This window comes from Phyllopteryx taeniolatus, chromosome 4 (genome assembly GCF_024500385.1).
Source record: "Phyllopteryx taeniolatus isolate TA_2022b chromosome 4, UOR_Ptae_1.2, whole genome shotgun sequence".
Taxonomy (NCBI): Eukaryota; Metazoa; Chordata; class Actinopteri; order Syngnathiformes; family Syngnathidae; genus Phyllopteryx; species Phyllopteryx taeniolatus.
In genome coordinates, this window is record NC_084505.1 from 19,372,871 (window position 1) to 19,389,919 (window position 17,049).

Consider the following 17,049-nt stretch of genomic DNA (forward strand, 5'->3'; position numbering starts at 1 on the left):
GCTTGTTTTGGTTTTATGACTCCATCAGCTCTTTAGTGGACCTTATTTTTAAAAAATGTTTTTAATTCAGGCCATGAAGCCACTTTCACTGAGCAACCTCAAATTTGGTAGGTGTCTATCATGAGTAGACCCCCAAAAAAGTCTCAAGAAGCCATTTCTGAAAAGACAAAGGAACTTTGGAGCTGCCATTTTAGTCACATTTTCCTGGAGTCATTCAAAAAGGAAGTCCATCCATCCATCCCTCCATTTTCTGAGCCGCTTCTCCTCACTAGGGTCGCGGGCACGCTGGAGCCTATCCCAGCTGTCATCGGGCAGGAGGAGGGGTACACCCTGAACCGGTTGCCAGCCAATCGCAGGGCACATACAAACTAACAACCATTCGCACTCACAGTCACGCCTACGGGCAATTTAGAGTCTCCAATGAATGCATGTTTTTTTGGGGATGTGGGAGGAAAGCGGAGTGCCCGGAGAAAAGCCACGCAGGCACGGGGAGAACATGCAAACTCCACACAGGCGGGGCCGGGGATTGAACCCGGGTCCTCAGAACTGTGAGGCTGACGCTCTAACCAGTCGCCCACCGTGCCGCCAAAAGGAAGTCATTCTACAACAAATTTTTTCGTGTGGTCACTCGCCATAGGTGCCGTGGTGCCCCCTAAATTCTTTGAAAATTCAGCCCCTTGAAGGCAGCTTCACTTTGGAGCAAGAAATTTGCTCGGCATATCTGTCATGAGTAGGCCCACAAAAAAAGTCTCAAAAAGCCATGGCTGAAAAGAAACAGGAAGTCAGCCATTTTGGTTTGAAGCAGCCATTTTAGTCTCATCTTCCTCATAGCAAGACCAAACGACTTTTTGCGTGCTGTAGGTCCCACCCTGTTGAGACTCATTGGCGCCACCTACTGGCAGAAATGTATGCATGCCATCACTCTGTTCCTAATGTTAAGTAGCTAATGTGTGTGGGAAGAAGAGGATGCGGAGGAAGGAGGCGCCTCCGTTGAGACTTCACCGATGTAGAACAAAAGAAAGTTGGCCTGCTCCACTTTCTCAGAATAAAACACTCGAGTCATTGTGAGATTGCACAAATCTCGAGAGCAGGAGAACAAAATGTTCACACTTACGCTACAGTACCTGGGCTTGTTGCCGTGGTAACAGCAGGCAAAGCAGGGACGGGAGTGCATGTTGTGCATATATTCACCTACAAAAAAAAAAGTCACAACCTCCCAAAAAAAAAATCACAGCTTGTTATGAAATGAACCTGCCTAATATAGCTCGCAAAAGACGCTTCGATAGGCACGGCACCTAATGAGAGCCAATACAAATATCAAAGCATGTTGACGCCCCAAAAAAGATGATTCATTCATGAATGAACGACCCTTATGCACCCAAATTTCTAAGGCGAATTCACCCACATTGGCTTCTTTAAACCAAAAATGGCCAACTTCCCGTTCAATTTAATTGTGACAAGGGTCTTTGAGACTTTTCCGTGCGTCAAGTCCGATCGACACGTCCACCCACTTTCATGTCAACGGGTCAAACTGCTGTTGGGCGCTGATTTTCTTTCTAACTTTTCAGGTGGCTCAGACTTGGACCTGCTTGGTCTGCTTCAAAGCAAAATGGTCGACTTCCTGTCCAACTTGGGACATGGTTCCTTGAGACTTGTTCACGCATCCTGCTCTGAAAGACAAACCGGTAAAGTTTCATGTCGATCGATCAAACTGGTGTCAGTGGCCGTTCGTGTGTGTTTTGTGGCCCCCTTATAAGCTCCCATGTCATCAAAAATTGGTTTCATTCTTTGATAATGTTCAATGTGCTTTTATAAGGTTTGCAAGATAATTTGGGTCAGAAATGCCCAGGATGCCCTATTTCAAGGCTTCTCAATTATTTTCTGTTACGCCCCCCCCCCCCCCCCATTTGTCTGTAAAATTCTCATTAGTACACCTCTGCATAACATTGTATCCTTATTACCACTAAAGAAAGAAAATAAGAAAAAAGAAAGCAACATAGTTCAACTTACAACAAAGAATAACTTTATTAACACAATCTTAATCAGTAACGGAAAAGATTGAATTCAGGGGAAAGGCGCTGCAGGAAGTATCAGCTCCTCTGCTATTGCGTGACTGCATTTCCTTTTTTTGCACGCCACCTTATATGATGCTAACAAGTGCTCGCTGGTTTACTGAAGTAGCGTTCACAAAGCGGGATGGTTTTTGGCAATATTCGGACATAGTAAACACACGGGTCTTTCTTCGTCTCCTACAGTTGTCACAGTGAAGCAGAGTTCGACGTACCGTTTCGTCATATGTCCTCGTGTTAGCCTTTGGCCCATTATCTCCGCCACTTACCGCCTGCCTCTCTTTTCATCCCTGTTACAAATGTGTCCATGTCTCTTGAGGGCTTGTTTCCACTTCATATAGTTCGCTCGGTGCAAAATAGCCCTACACCATAGCGACAGCGGGAGCGCCACTGCCACCTACTGTAGTGGATGTGCAATTACACTTCTAGTACGGCCAACAGCAACGATTCTAGTTGGTCTGTCAGGCATGGCAGAAGAGACCGGACTTCTCATTAAAATTACATAAGCTTTGCACTGAATGGATTGGATGTTCTCTTTAATTGAAATAAGTCTTATGACTGAAGCAGCAGTGGAATCACCGAACGTGTATTCGCGTTCACAAGACAGCTCTAATCAAACAGTACTTTCAAGACAAGACAATTTTCTAGTGCACCCTTTTCCAGGCCGGCAATTTTTTTGTACGGTCACGCTATCGGTAGCATCAGTTATCAAAAAATTCCGTGCACCCACAAATCACATTTTATTCACAATTGTTTCCATATCCTGAATGCGAGTCGGGTGATACTTGGATGATGATTAGTCAGGCAACGTCACAATGCCGAATTCACATCCAGTTGTTTAGCAATCCGCATAGACGTCAAACGTAAACCATCTCACAGACTCAATTTGACGTGTTATACATGAAACAGTAGTCAAGATTGACTTGAAACTTTATTTAACCTTCAAACATGAACATGGTAAACAAAATTATATATATATTTTTTTAAAAGGGTCAAATGTCCAAGCTTTTAAGACACGTAAAACTAATCCCAACCCAAGAGAGAGAACGTCAATAAGATTGGAAAACAGTTCTTAGAACGTTAACAGGACCGAACAGGATGGATGGGAGGCTGTAAAAAGTGTTTCTGTGCGCGTGCGTTAGTGTGTGGCCTTGCTGCTGTCCATCAGCCTCTCCACCATGAGTTTTGCGTAACGCATACGACTGAAGAACTCCTTGGAGCAGCCAAACTCCTCCAGAAGAGACAGCTTGTATGTGCGGAAGTCCCGCCGCTCGTCAATGTACGTCACCGCTGACATCAGCGGGCACAGGATCAGCTTGGTGTGGTCCTGAAAAACCAAGAAAAGAAAACGAGGGGGTCTTTATTAGGAGGCGGCCTATATTTGGACACACGTGTTCCAAACGTAGGCATAAGACGCGAGGCGAAGTAGCATTTCATTTTCAGGCCGATACTGAGGAATAGCGATCGAGGAGGCCGATGACATATCTGGAGCAGATATTCATTTGCAGTAAAAGGGAAAATATCTGTGTGTCAAAATTTGGAATGTAAACCCCAAGACTTCATTGAAATACCTTTAAGCAGGTTTATTACAGCTTCTCAGATTTGCAACATGTTCAAAGTGTGTTTTTTCTTTTTTGAGCTCCAGGCTCAATAGCATGTCTTATAAAATCGAATTCAAACTTAAATGGAACGCTAAAGTTTTTGACAGTAAATCTTTCCAAAATTCACTGAAATGTTCGTCTTTCACTTATCTTTGTTTTAAAATAAAACAAAAACAAAAAGTGCAGAGAGCTCCCAGGGTCAGTAGTATCTCTTAAGTTACTTGAAAAAAAACAACGATATAAATAGTTCACCCACTTTTCAATTGATCTCTTATCGGCTGTTGGATTGAAGAAGAAATAAAGCCCAATGTCGATATACCTCAAATTGCCAAATATCAGTACCATGTCTACCCGTAATTTACATTTTTTACTTCACAGGGACATTTAAGTACTACGAGGTTTTGCCAGGCGCCTTGAGCGAGCGTTCGGACCTGGAAGAAGTTGATCTGCACGGTGCCGTTGCTGAGGTGTAGCACAATGGCGCTTTTGGTGCGGAACCACAACGACAGGTAGGGCAGCCGCGCCAGTTCGTCGCCCTCCCGCGGCGCCATGTTGGCGCCCGCCTTCAGGAGGTGTTCGCTCATGTAGTTGCGGAAGTACTTCAGGAGGGTGATCTGGGAGGGCAAGACCAAGTGAGGCGTGGTGATCCACATCAACGTCAACAACAAGACCAACAATATCAAGATGAGTAACAATAACAACAAAAACCAGAATTGCAAGAGGATCACAAAAACATCGAAAGCATGAAGAAAAACAACCTCAAAAAAAAAAGATTATATATATATATATATATATATATATATATGTAAATAGCTGAAGAATTAAGACAGAAAATTAAAAGACCAAGAGGAAAAATATGAACAACAACTAAAGAGAACAGGAACACAAAACATACCAAATAAAAGCCAAGAGAATATGAACAAAGAAAGAAAAAAAAGTAGAAGAGCAAAAATAATAAGATGCAACATATATGAGGGAGAAAAAAAACAAAACAAGCTGAACTAGAACAAAAAAGACCAGAACGGTTATGAACAAACGATTAACACAAGTGCAACAACAACAACAACAAAAAGGGGGGGTAAAAACAAGCAAGAATTTTTTTTAACGTAAAACAACTAGAGCAAAAACAATACGATGAACAGCAAAAGTAAATACAAGAAAACAACAAGAGCAAAAAGAATGGACAAGACAAGGAAAAGAAAAAAGAAAAAACCTCAGCAACTTGACAAAAAACAATAATTGCAACTATAGAAGACAGGACCCAAAACAAACAAAAGACTTCAAAAAACAATATCGAGAACCATAACAAAATGAACAAGCACGATTAACAACCTTCTTGTTGAGGGTGGGCGGGTATGCGGCCACGCTCATGTAGGACTCGTGCGCCGCCTTATCGATGTACTGCAGACTGTCGCCGTCGGCGTACATGACCAGACGCGTGTAGTCGTTGAACAGCACGCCCACGCTGTTGTCGCACAGCTGGTAGCCTGCGACACAACAACAGGAAAACTTTATTTCCTCAACTGCAGACGGACGCGGCGACTGCGAAGACCACATTCCAGACAAGATTTGTAAGGTCGTTTACGTCAATGGATGGCGCTGCTGTTTTGCGACGCAAGGGGCGACTCGTCCTCGAAAATGCACAAATAAGATAATGGATTCAATCCTAAAATTATTATTATATATATATATTTTTTTTTTTACAATTCGAAATTCTTGTTTTTCATTTTATCAACAACGAAACGTGCTGCGTCGGGGAAAAGAATGGTCATCTTTAAAAAATAAATACAAAATGCCAGTGTACTGTATAAATTAAACTTGAAAATATTTCTTTGGTTAATTTTGTTTTAACTTTCAATGATCCCCCCCTTATAAATGCCTTCTTCCCTTGATTTCAAAACTGCTATATAAAATGTGACGTCTGGTGTGCTGGACGAAAAGAAAAAACACATTTTTGTTTGATCAAAAATAAATGAATAAAAACATTTTTGCAGTCACAAACCTGATATATGGAAGAAATTGGTAAATTTGAAAAATAAACTTTTTAACCCAAAAATACAATGATATTGTGGTGCTTTTGATTTTAAAAAATAAATTCATATTTGAACCTTTATCAGGAAAAAAAATACAAAAGTTAGTGATAGTACTGTTAGAATGAAAAAATGTAAACTGCATTTCCCCCCACATTTGATTCAGAACTACAAATATCACTTCAAATAATGAAACATTTGAGGTTTTATTAAAAAAAAAAAGTTTTCCTTGACGTAAAAAGAAAAATGTCCAAAGTAATTCTAAAAAAGTAATTCCAAATGTGACTGAGTGTTTTATATTAAGAAACAAAACTTCGTGTGGTCAAGTTTACACTCCTTTCGCCATTAGTCATTTTATTTGTATTTGCATCTGAACTTCATTTTCACTCGACATTAAATGCAGCATACGTTTGAGCAGACAAAGTTTGCGTACGTCTTTCCTACCTAATCCGTATTTGTCCGAGTAGTCGACCCATTTGCTGATCCAGAAGATGGGAATACAGGCGGGATCCTCGGCTTCCTCTGCACCCACCAAACCACAAATATGACACGAGTCACGTTTAGCAAGTCCTCGGCTAGCGCGAGGAGAGCCGTCACCTTGGCGTACGAGCGGCCTCTCCATTGGTTTGACGGTCAGGAAGCTGTTGAGCTGCAGCAGCAAGTCCTTCAGATTGTTCTCGGCGGGTTCCGCGTCCCTAAATGACAAAATAGACATCCGTCTCGTGGGACGCAGAAGAACCACTGCCAAAGTACGCGTCAGTTGTATGTAACTTGTAAGTTCACCATATTTACAAGACATCTTGAAGAACTGCTTGTTTTTAAACATTTTAGGTACAATTTATGTTGACCTAATCCATTTTAATTGAACCATTACACAAGGACACTTTTATTTCCTACATTTAAGCACATTTGTTAATGCTCAAACTGTGCATAATGTTACAGCATCTTAAATATACTTTTTAGGAAATAATTGTCTTGTTTTTGATGTCAACTTGGAGTAATAAGTTTCCAAATGACCTGACTTACACTATTCCACTGTCAATATTGTATATGCAATTCTGGAATTTTCTTGTACGTTGGGAACTTTCCAGTATGCTTGTTTTTTCAATTTTTTTTATCAATAACTGGAATTAGGAAATTTACAGAATTGAGAATACTGTAATTGCACAACAATTCAAATGCAATATTGTTACAAATACGACGGAAAAAATATTACTATAAAGAAAAATACAATTTTGAAATCCTGGTCACGGGAAAAAACGAGTTCAACTCAATTTTGAATTATTAAATTAAAAACTTTTTTTTTTTTTTTCAAATAAAAGAATCTGGAGCAGGTCATTTCCTTTTGTTTCCTTGGAAGATTTACGCGTTTCAAAAAACGTTTCAAAAAATTTCCTTACATAAGAAATTTACAACTGTTTAATCAGCATGTTTTTAAAAGTTTGTTTAAATTAGCATGAGTTTGCTTGCATTCAAAACAGATTTCAAGCAGATCTGTTTTTCTAAACAGTTTCGAATGCATCCAATTAGAAAAATACAAAATTTAAATGTAAAAATTGCGCACACGTTGCCCTAATATCCATATCAATTCTCAATAACCAGTGAAAATCTAACATTTGTCTTATCATATATGTAATTCATATAAAAAAAAATAGATACGTTTTTTGGGGGATTATTGAGGGGGGAGGGGAGGGGAAAAAAAAAAAAAAAAAAAAAAGTTCTGAATGATGTTAAGCATGGTACCTTGGCATCTGCTCATCCCTCACATTCTCCGACCCTCCTGCAGCCCAAAAAAATGTAAATAAATAAAGATAGAGAGAGAGAGAGAGACGTCAGTCACGAGTGACCCAAATAGAAAAATGCGTCGCCGGGGTCAAGCACTCACCCTTGTTGCCGAGGGCAGCGAGAGGCCGGCGCTGGCCCATCTCTGCGACAGTGGATGGCGCGATGGAGAAACGGGGCGCCACGGTCAGGCAAGTGGTGGGCAGCCGCGACGGGATGTAGCCCGACGTGAAGAAGTCGTCCGACAGCATCTGGGCGATGGTCGGCCGCTGGCCGGGGTCGGCGTGCAGCATGCGCTTGATCAGGGTCGCCGCCGCCGGGTTAATGTGCTGTCGGAGGATGGGACGACATCGCCGTTAGTGTCCTGGGGTCAGATGGACTGTGTTCTACGTTAGTTGACTTTTTGGCAGAGGCAGAGATTCTGGATTGGTCGCAAGTCTATTCCGTAGGATTTACTCAATTACAGAGGAAATGGTAACTTCGGATTTGTTTTAACCACAACATGAAAAAACACTCTTTTTAAATAAAATGTGAATGTAAAAATGCTGATGTTGCTGTGTGTGTGTGTCAAAACTACAACTGCATGGTGCTATCTCAAGTTCTAAGCGATCTAAACTATCCACATTCGGGTAGACGGTGCCAGACAAATACTACAATACATTAAAGCTGTTGTTTTTATTTGTCTAAATGCAAATACGAACAGCACGCCGCTGCCGTCATGGTAACGAGGAACTTCCCAACATGGCCGCCACGTAGGCACGACAATCAACGGGTCTGGCTTATCTCATGGAAATACCTGCAGTGGTTACGGAAAGTATTCAGACCCCGGCAAATGTTTCTCTGTTATATTGCAGCCATTTGCTAAAATCATTGAAGTTCACTTTCCCCCCTCATTAAAAAGGACGCCAAATTAACACAAGAAAAAACAAACAAACAGATTAACTCATTCGCTGCCAGCCGTTTCCTGAGCAGGGACCCACTCGACTGCCAGGAATTTCAGCAATTTCACTGATTTTCCAAGCCCCACAGAATATTGTGTCCTATGACGATGTGAAAACCAAAACCACCAAAAGAAAGACCAGACTCTCTTCTACCGTTCTTTAGTAATCAGCAGTCAAATATAGGCTACTTTCAACCAAATCTGTGAAAGCAGAACAATGACTGACACCATCTTTAGTGAAAATCTCAAACATCTGAACATAAAACAACACTGAAAGAAGTACTTTTGAGAGAACATTTATTTACAATTATAACCATGTACAGAATTGATATATTTACACTTGTACTTTTTTTCCACCAAATTCTCCTCCTCTACCGTTTGTCAATAGTCCAGCTTTTTATTACCTTGCGCATAAAATCTTTTTTTTTTTTTCTTTTCTGGATTTTATTCTTTGGTGGCAGTGAATGGGATCTTGTGCGGTTGTCATTCTCCTTGAAACCGGTTCCTACTTCTGCTCGAAGCACAACCTGTGCAGTTTAGAAATATAACTATTACTATAAAAATACATTGTTGAAATTTCTGTTGTAGGATGTGGAGAAGGAAAAAAAAAAAAAAAAAAAAAAAAAAAGAAAAGCTTTCAATTACCTTTTTTTTTTGTCTACACTGCGTACTGGGAATGGGAGTCTAACGTCTGGTGGATGCATAACCTGTAAGTTTTAAAAAATATGATTACTGGAGAATACTTTTTATTAATGACATGTTTTGAAAGGGGGAAACAATTACTTTTCTTCGTTGCAATCCTAAAAGACATTCGACTCGCGGGTCATGAATTACTGCAAGACGGACGAGCTGCAAACGGAAAATTCAAAATCAGTACTGGCAAAAGATGTTACATTGCATTGTGAACTCGTGGGACTAAATTATGTTTTTATGTAACAAGGATTGATGTAGATAACGAGTGAGTACTGCAAACGAGTTACCTTCATCTTCGTCACTCTTTGCGGAGGAAGCCGCTTCCAGGTTATCCGGAGGGAGTTCCCTCATCTGCCGACTTCACCCATTTATTCAAATCCTGGTCGGCGGACGATCATCTGGCAAGCGGCCGAGAGCATCTCGCCATATGTAGGGGCCGACATTTTGGGCGATAGATTTGGAACAAAGCGATCGGCTCGGAGCATCATCCTTTATTCCCCTGCATGATCTAAGGAGTCGTTCCTGCCGGTCGCGGGAATATTTTTCTAGTACCCAAGGCTTTTAAGATTTTTTTTAAACGTTATCCTCCCTCTTTCCCACCATTATGTCTTCTCAATGTCTCGTCTCATCCACGCCGCCCGCGTCAAGGCATCGTTGCCCTCGACAGGGTGCCATTCCTCATTACAGTTAACCAGAGGCTTGACGATCACAGAAACTGCACAAGACCCTCCCCCGTTAAAAAACACCATTGACGTCTTTAGAAGGCATTGGCAGGGAATGAGTTAAAGAAAAAGTGGAATATGACACAGCCATAAGTATTCAGACCCTTTGCTGTGACACCCATATATTTAACTCGGGCGCTGTCCATTTCTTCTGATCCTCCTTGAGATGGTTCTACATCTTCGTCGGAGTCCAGCTGTGTTGGATTATACTGATTGGACTTGATTAGGAAAACCACACACACCTGTCAATAAAAGACCTTACAGCTCACAGTGCATCTCAGAGCAAAGGAGAATCATGAGGTCAAAGGAACTGCCTGAAGAGCTCAGAGACAGAATTCTGGCAAGGCACCGATCTGGCCAAGGTTACAAAACAATTTCTGCTGCACTTAAGGTTCCTAAGAGCACAGTGGCCTCCATAATCCTGAAATGGAAGACGTTTGGGACGACCAGAACCCTTCCGGCCAAACTGAGCAATCGGGGGAGAAGAGCCCAAAGATCACTGTGGCTGAGCTCCACAGATGCAGTCGGCAGATGGGAGAAAGTTCTAGAAAGTCAACCTTCACTGCAGCCCTCCACCTGTCAGGGCTTTATGGCAGAGTGGCCCAACAAAGCCTCTCCTCAGTGCAAGACACATGAAAGCCTGCATGGAGTTTGCTAAAAAAAAAAAAAAACAAGGACTGAAGGACTCCAAGATGGTGAGAAATAAGATTCTCTGGTCTGATGAGACCAAGCTAGAACTTTTTGGCCTTAAGCGGTATGTGTGGAGAAAAGCAGGCACTGCTCATCGCCGGTCCAATACAGTCCCAACAGTGAAGCACGGTGGCGGCAGCAGCATCATGCTGTGGTGGTCTTTTTAAGCTGCAAGGACACGATGACTGCTTGCAATAGAAGGAAAGATGAATGCGGCCAAGTACAGCGATATCTTGGACAGAAACCTTCTCCTCAGACTGGGCCGAAGGTTTACCTTGCAACAAGACAATGACCCTAAGCACACAGTTAAAATAACGAAGGAGTGACTTCAGAACAACTCTGCGACTTTTCTTGAAAGACCCAGCCAGAGCCACGACTTCAACCAAATTGAGCATCTCTGTAGACACCTGAAAATGGCTGTCCGTCAACATTCACCATCCAACCTGACAGAACGGGAGAGGATCCACAAATCCAGGTGTGGAAAAACTTGTTGCATCATTCCCAAAAAGACTCCTGGCGGTATTAGCTCACAAGGGTGCTTCTACTAAACGCTGAGCAAAGGGTCTGAATACTTACGGCTGTGTGACATTTCAGTTTCTCTTTTTTAATAAATCTGCAAAAATGTCCACAATTCCATTTTGGGGTGCCGTGTGAACATTGAGGGGAAGAAAAATGATTTTAGCAAATGGCTGCAATATATCAAAGTGAACAATTTAAGTGGGTCTGAATACTTTCCGTACCCACTGTATGCCCGGGCGAAGTCCAACGGAAGACGTGTAAGATCATGTGACTTTCTTTCGACAAATGCCACTCGCACTTAAAACAGACATGACACCAAAGGCATGAAAAAGGTGACCCAAAAAAAAAAAAAACATTGTTGGGGAGGTCTGGGGGGGATCCCCCAGGCCCCCGCAGAGTATCTTTTTGATTTCAACATAAATTAAGCAATCTGGAAGACTGAAGCGTAAAATAGGGCAAAATAAACAAAAAAAATTTCACGCAGAGAAAAACTTCTTTACACCGCTCAGTTACATGTTCATGTACAAATTTAATATTCAAATTAAATTTGCCTGATTTCTTTGCTTTTTTTGTTCTGGCCTCCAACTTGGGCCAAGGCCCATCTTCACCTTCACCTGCACCTGCACCTGATGCCTGATGCCTGCTTCAAGCTGTGCCACATGAATGGCATCCCTCTTTAAGCACTCTCATTCTGGAAAAGAATTGACTAAAATCATTGTCTGTTTCACTTTATTTTTCACTATTAACAACTTCAAAGGCTAATCCCAAATGCATCCTCCAGGAAAATATTACGCACAGTATTTTTCCTGTTTTTATTGGCCATTTCTGAATTCGAAGTTAGTTCATTCTGTGTTGTGACATTAGCCCCAACATCAGCCCGTGGCTTAATACATTTAACATTAACATCTGTAAACTAATTAGATAATTGTAGGTGCGTAGATGTACGAGCGGATCAGCTCGTCGCCTATGTTACGTGTGCTTCGCGGTTACAAAAAAATTACACAGTGAAATAATCACTGAGTAAATAGCACAACAAATCAAATAAATCATTTGCAATTTACTGCAGGGTGTTTTGTCAAATTATGTTTGGGCAGACAGTGCCAGACAAATACTCCAATACACGAAGGCTGTTTTTGTTCATCTAATGTAAACAAGAGGAGCGCGCCGTTGCCGTCACAGGAATGACAACCTTCCCAAAATGGCCGCCACGTAGGCACGACAATCAGCCGGGATGGCTTGTCTAGCCTATGCCGGGAAGCCCAATAGAAGACGTGTGAGGTCATGTGACTTTCTTATATCGTTTGATTGGTGAACTAGACTTAAACGTCAGTAGCGCTTAAATTGGATTGGCGGACACCGCGCCCCGTGCGGAAGTTGAAGTCATAGTCTCACGCACGAAATAGTTGATAAATAAGCAATCATTTATAAATAAAAGTAGCGAACGACATTTAGATCTTTGTAACGGAGTAAAAGTACATTTACTTCTTAACAGCAGACGCGGCGGAAGTGTTTTTTCTGGTCTCTCCTGAGACTTATCCAAAGCAGGTCCCAAGCGCAAAAGCAGAACCTCAGGCCAAAGCGCTCGCATATTAGTCCGCCGCAGAGTAATATCCCGAAATTACGTGTGTGGAACGGATCTAGCTGCCAGTGATCAAGGAGTACGAAACAGTCTATGACGACGACCCCGCCCCATGAGGAAAAACTCATTGGATCTATACGATTCACGTAAATGGCCTATTTTGAGCTCAAAACGGCGATTGATTTGCATGTATGTTTCATGAAATACAAGACATTTATTTGAATTTAGTGAGACCATGAATGCTAATATTCATTGGTTTTATTTCCAGTCCTTTTCCATTTGCACTGTGTAGGCTTTTAATTTCAGTAAATACATTAGAAATGGGGCGGCACGATGGGGGACTGGTCAGAGCGTCTGCCTCACAGTTCTGAGGACCGGGGTTCGATCCCCGGCCCCGCCTGCGTGGAGTTTGCATGTTCTCCCTGTGCCTGCGTGGGTTTTCTCGGGGCACTCAGGTTAATTGAAGACTCTAAATTGCCCGTTAGTGTGAATGGGAGTGCCAATGGTTGTTCGTTTCTATGTGCCTTGCGATTGGCTGGCAACCAGTTCAGGGTGTACTCCGCCTCTTGCCTGATGAAAGCTGCCGCGAGCGACCCTTGTGAGGATAAGCGGCTCAGAAAAGGGATGGATTGCTATTCATATATTTAGGGTAGAAAAGCATAAAAATAGATAGTGATTTAGTACTTAGTGGAACTTTTAAAAATTGCTACACAAATCTCAGCAATTGAGAAAAACATTTTTTGTACAGCAATAATTGCTATGCAAATTTTTGGGAGACTATTTCAGACACTGGGTGCTCACCACTCATCCAGTGTGATGCCAGCGCGCTTACAGACGTGCAATTAGTTACCCATGGGATGGTGTAGTTGTTCTTCTTGATGCGGTTGTACGTCTCCTTCAGGCATGACGTCTCAAACGGCGGCTTACCAACCAGCAACGTGTACCTAAAACAACAAAACGCAGCTATAAAGAAACCTTTTTCAATTGGTGGCTTTTTCAAAATAATTCAACTTGAAGAGTCAAGGCTGAAGATTTGTAAATGTCATTCCTTTGTAACGGTTTTTGTGCGGATTAGGGATTGGACGCTTGAGAGAAATTCTGTGCTCATTTAGTGATGGAAAATTAGCAATCAATAAATGACAGCGTTTTTTTCGATCATTTTTTTTATGAATTTGGAAACCAGTTGTAATTTCTTCTGAATGTTAATGATTTACACGATTGATTTTATATATTAAAACAAATTGGAATCAGGTTTCGCATGATTCCCCCCATCATTTTCCAATCAATTTCCCGCAATATTTGGTGCTAATAATTATTTCTATACGTGGATTGAGGATTGTTGGAAGGATACATTTATATTGAGACATTTTATTGAATAATTCGTTTAATATTTTTGTATTTTAAACAATAAGGTTTACTTCATTTTTGCTACTTTGTCGTCGTAATTTATGGGGATAGACCGATTATCGACATTTTGACGCATATTGGCATCTGCCTTTTATTTTTATTATTTAAATCAGACGGGCAAATATGAGATTAATTTAAAACTGGGTAAACTTCATTTACTATTTATTTTAGTTTTCTTTTTTTTTAATTTTAAAACAAATATGTTGAGTGAGATAAAAACCTTTAACATGTTGCAAATCTTAAAATCTTTTCAATAAAAATATGCTAAAAGGCATCCAAATTAAGTCTTGAACTTCGTATTATTCAAAATGTTGACGCCAATATTTGGGTCTTTTGCAACAAATTAATATTGGCTCCAAATATCGGTTATCGGCCTCCCGGACTACCAATGATGGGTATCGAATCTAGAAGTAAATAACTAACTAACTATAAACCCGTCTTTGTCTAGTAATTTAGGCCCTTCCCTACTGTGTGCGTTTGCGTAGACTTACAATATGCATCCTAACGACCACACATCAACCTCGTAGCTGTGTCCTTTCTTGCACAGAACTTCGGGCGCGATGTAGTTGGGTGTCCCGCACAGAGTCTTCTTGCGCTCGCCATCAAACTCGATCTTGGTGGCCAGGCCGAAGTCGCCTAAGGGGACAGAGACACAAGTTGCTTTTTCAGAGAAAACTTGACATTTCCTGAGCAGCAGAAGAAACCAAAGGTTTGAGGAGATATGTTGAGAAATAGATGAATATTTACTAATACGCCGTGACACAGTGGTTGGGAACCAGTGTTCTATCTGGTGTCTGCTCACCTATCTTGACGTCCATGTCATCGTTGAGGAAGATGTTACCCAGCTTGAGATCTCTGTGGATGATGCGGTTGTTGTGCAGGTACTGGACACCCTTGAGCAGCTGCATCATGTAGTAGCGCGCCTCGGGCTCAGTCACTGCCTTGCGACGCTTGTGCAGCTCCAGCAGCGACTAACAAAAAAAAAAAAAAAAAAAAAAATTACATTTTTTTTTTTTTATACACTTACGTTACACGATCAACAAATTGCAGACTACAGAATAGGCTGTTTGAACATGTACATCATATAGTGTGTCAATCAGATGCTAGGCTGGCGCTAACATTTTCCAACTCCCCAGAGGGCGGTCCTGATCCAGAGTAGGTTTTTCAGTTGGGTGGTTTGTGTCCAAGGTCCCTAAAATATGGAAATGACTTTTCATCTTTATACAAATGTTGGCAAAAATCTGGCAAGTTTGTAAGAATGGTAAAGCCACAAAAATTGAGTTGTTTCAATCATAAGGATTTACTGGTAATTGCCACAATAAGAATTAAAGCACCCCAGAAGGAGATTTAGTAGCCAGAATTTAATATTAAGACTGAATTCCTGATTTCATGAGTTTTGAGCAGAAAGCCCAAATTATGTAAAAATAAACAAATACTTGAGATTGTTTAAATTGTGGGTCCTGAATCTATCATTTATTAAAGTTTAACTTTTTGAATGGGATTACGGAAATAAACTTCCATGATATTCAATTTTCTCTATGTACTTGTTTGTGTTCAAATATTCATTGCTGAAAGCGTTATAAGACAGCCACATAAATGCTATTCGGGTTTAGGATTTCCGAAGCCAGGCAAAGCTACAGTATTTGCTTGTTTTAATATACGTCTATTTGGCCTTTTTTTGTGTTGAAGAATTTTTCACTATCTGCCAAATTGCTGCTTGTTGTTAAGTACAGCACTCGTATCTTGAGTTGTTGCTTGAAAGTCAAAGCAAAAAAAAAAACGGACCAACGACGACTCGTATCTCGAAAAAAAAAAAAAAAAAAAAAAAAAACCACGACGTTAGTTTATGCCTTTTACTGTTAATTTAGTGCGTGAATTCCATGTTTGTGGGGGGGGGGGGGAAAGAGGGGGTGTGTGGGGGGGGGGGGGGGGGCCTTACTGTAGCGTACTACTCCGTACTCACTCTCCTCTTGCAGATCTCCAGCACCACAAAGACGAAGTCGTCGTCCTCGAAGAAGCCTCGGAAGCCGACGATGTTGGGGTGCTCCAGGCTCTTGTGGATGGTGATCTCCGAGGTCATCTTCTCGCGCTGGTGCGGTTTGGTGATGAGCGTTTTGGGCACTATCTTGCCGGCGAACACCTCCTGGCTCTCCACGTCGGTGATCTCGTAACACTTGGCGAAGCCGCCCTTGCCCAGGAAGCGGCCGCGAGTGTAGCGCCGCTTGGCCCGGGTGTCTATCAGCACCTCTGGGATTTCCTTGAGCGGCGCGGAAGCCAATGCCGACGACGACGACGGAGGGGGGTTGTTGGTCGCCGCCGGCGGCTTCTGCTGCTTGGCGGTCGGCGCACTCATTTTCGCCTCGAAACTTTGCTTCGAGCTAGGTTGCGTTAAATGACTGTCTCCGCGTTAAAAAAAAAAAAAACGAGCTGAAATAAGGCTTCAAGCTCACGTTTCGATGCCAATGTGACCGCAACACTCAATAGCTCGATTAAAAAAAGCGTGTCCGGGAGTTTAAAAAGCGAAATAAAACGGAAAGTGCTCGCAAAAACCTGTTCGTTCGACCTCAGCTCAGTTGTGACAAACAGTCGCCGAGACCGATTTAAAAAACTGCCAGGAGCATTGATGGCTTACGATTGGTCCGCGGGATTTGAATTCGAAGCCTGCCCCGCGGTGCATCACGGGAAGCCCAGTGCGAACGAGACAATGGGCGACGACGCCAGCCAAATAGCGAGACCCGATTGGGCGAATGTGTTTCCTAAACGTGGTGCGTATGGGAAATGTAGTTGACACGGGTGGGCCTTTAATCGAGCACTTTAATTTGAGTCGTTGGGAGTGAGGACGTTTCCAAAACATTAAAGTCAGTTATTACACAAAAACAAACAATACGCCTTTAAAAAGATTTAATGCTTATTTTTACTGCCTTAGAACGACATACTGACACGTGAGAGCTGATTTTATTCAGTTTTGTACAGTGGCCGACAGGGGCAAACGCGCTGCAAAAATACAGCAAAATGCA

At 41.9% G+C, this 17,049-nt stretch overlaps 1 protein-coding gene across 1 annotated transcript; it reads right to left on the reverse strand.

Annotated features, from left to right (window-relative positions):
* Positions 1 to 2,987: 2,987 nt before the first annotated feature.
* plk1 (polo-like kinase 1 (Drosophila)) lies at positions 2,988 to 16,981 on the reverse strand. The gene is made up of 11 exons (XM_061770289.1): positions 15,996 to 16,981; positions 14,835 to 15,003; positions 14,524 to 14,668; positions 13,476 to 13,569; positions 7,586 to 7,811; positions 7,444 to 7,480; positions 6,298 to 6,395; positions 6,145 to 6,222; positions 5,003 to 5,157; positions 4,102 to 4,284; positions 2,988 to 3,396 (listed from the first exon to the last, which is right to left on the reverse strand). Exons 1-11 carry the CDS (start codon positions 16,383 to 16,385, stop codon positions 3,208 to 3,210), a joined length of 1,764 nt encoding a protein of 587 aa, XP_061626273.1. The 5' UTR covers positions 16,386 to 16,981; the 3' UTR covers positions 2,988 to 3,207.
* Between the last annotated feature and the right edge of the window lie 68 nt (positions 16,982 to 17,049).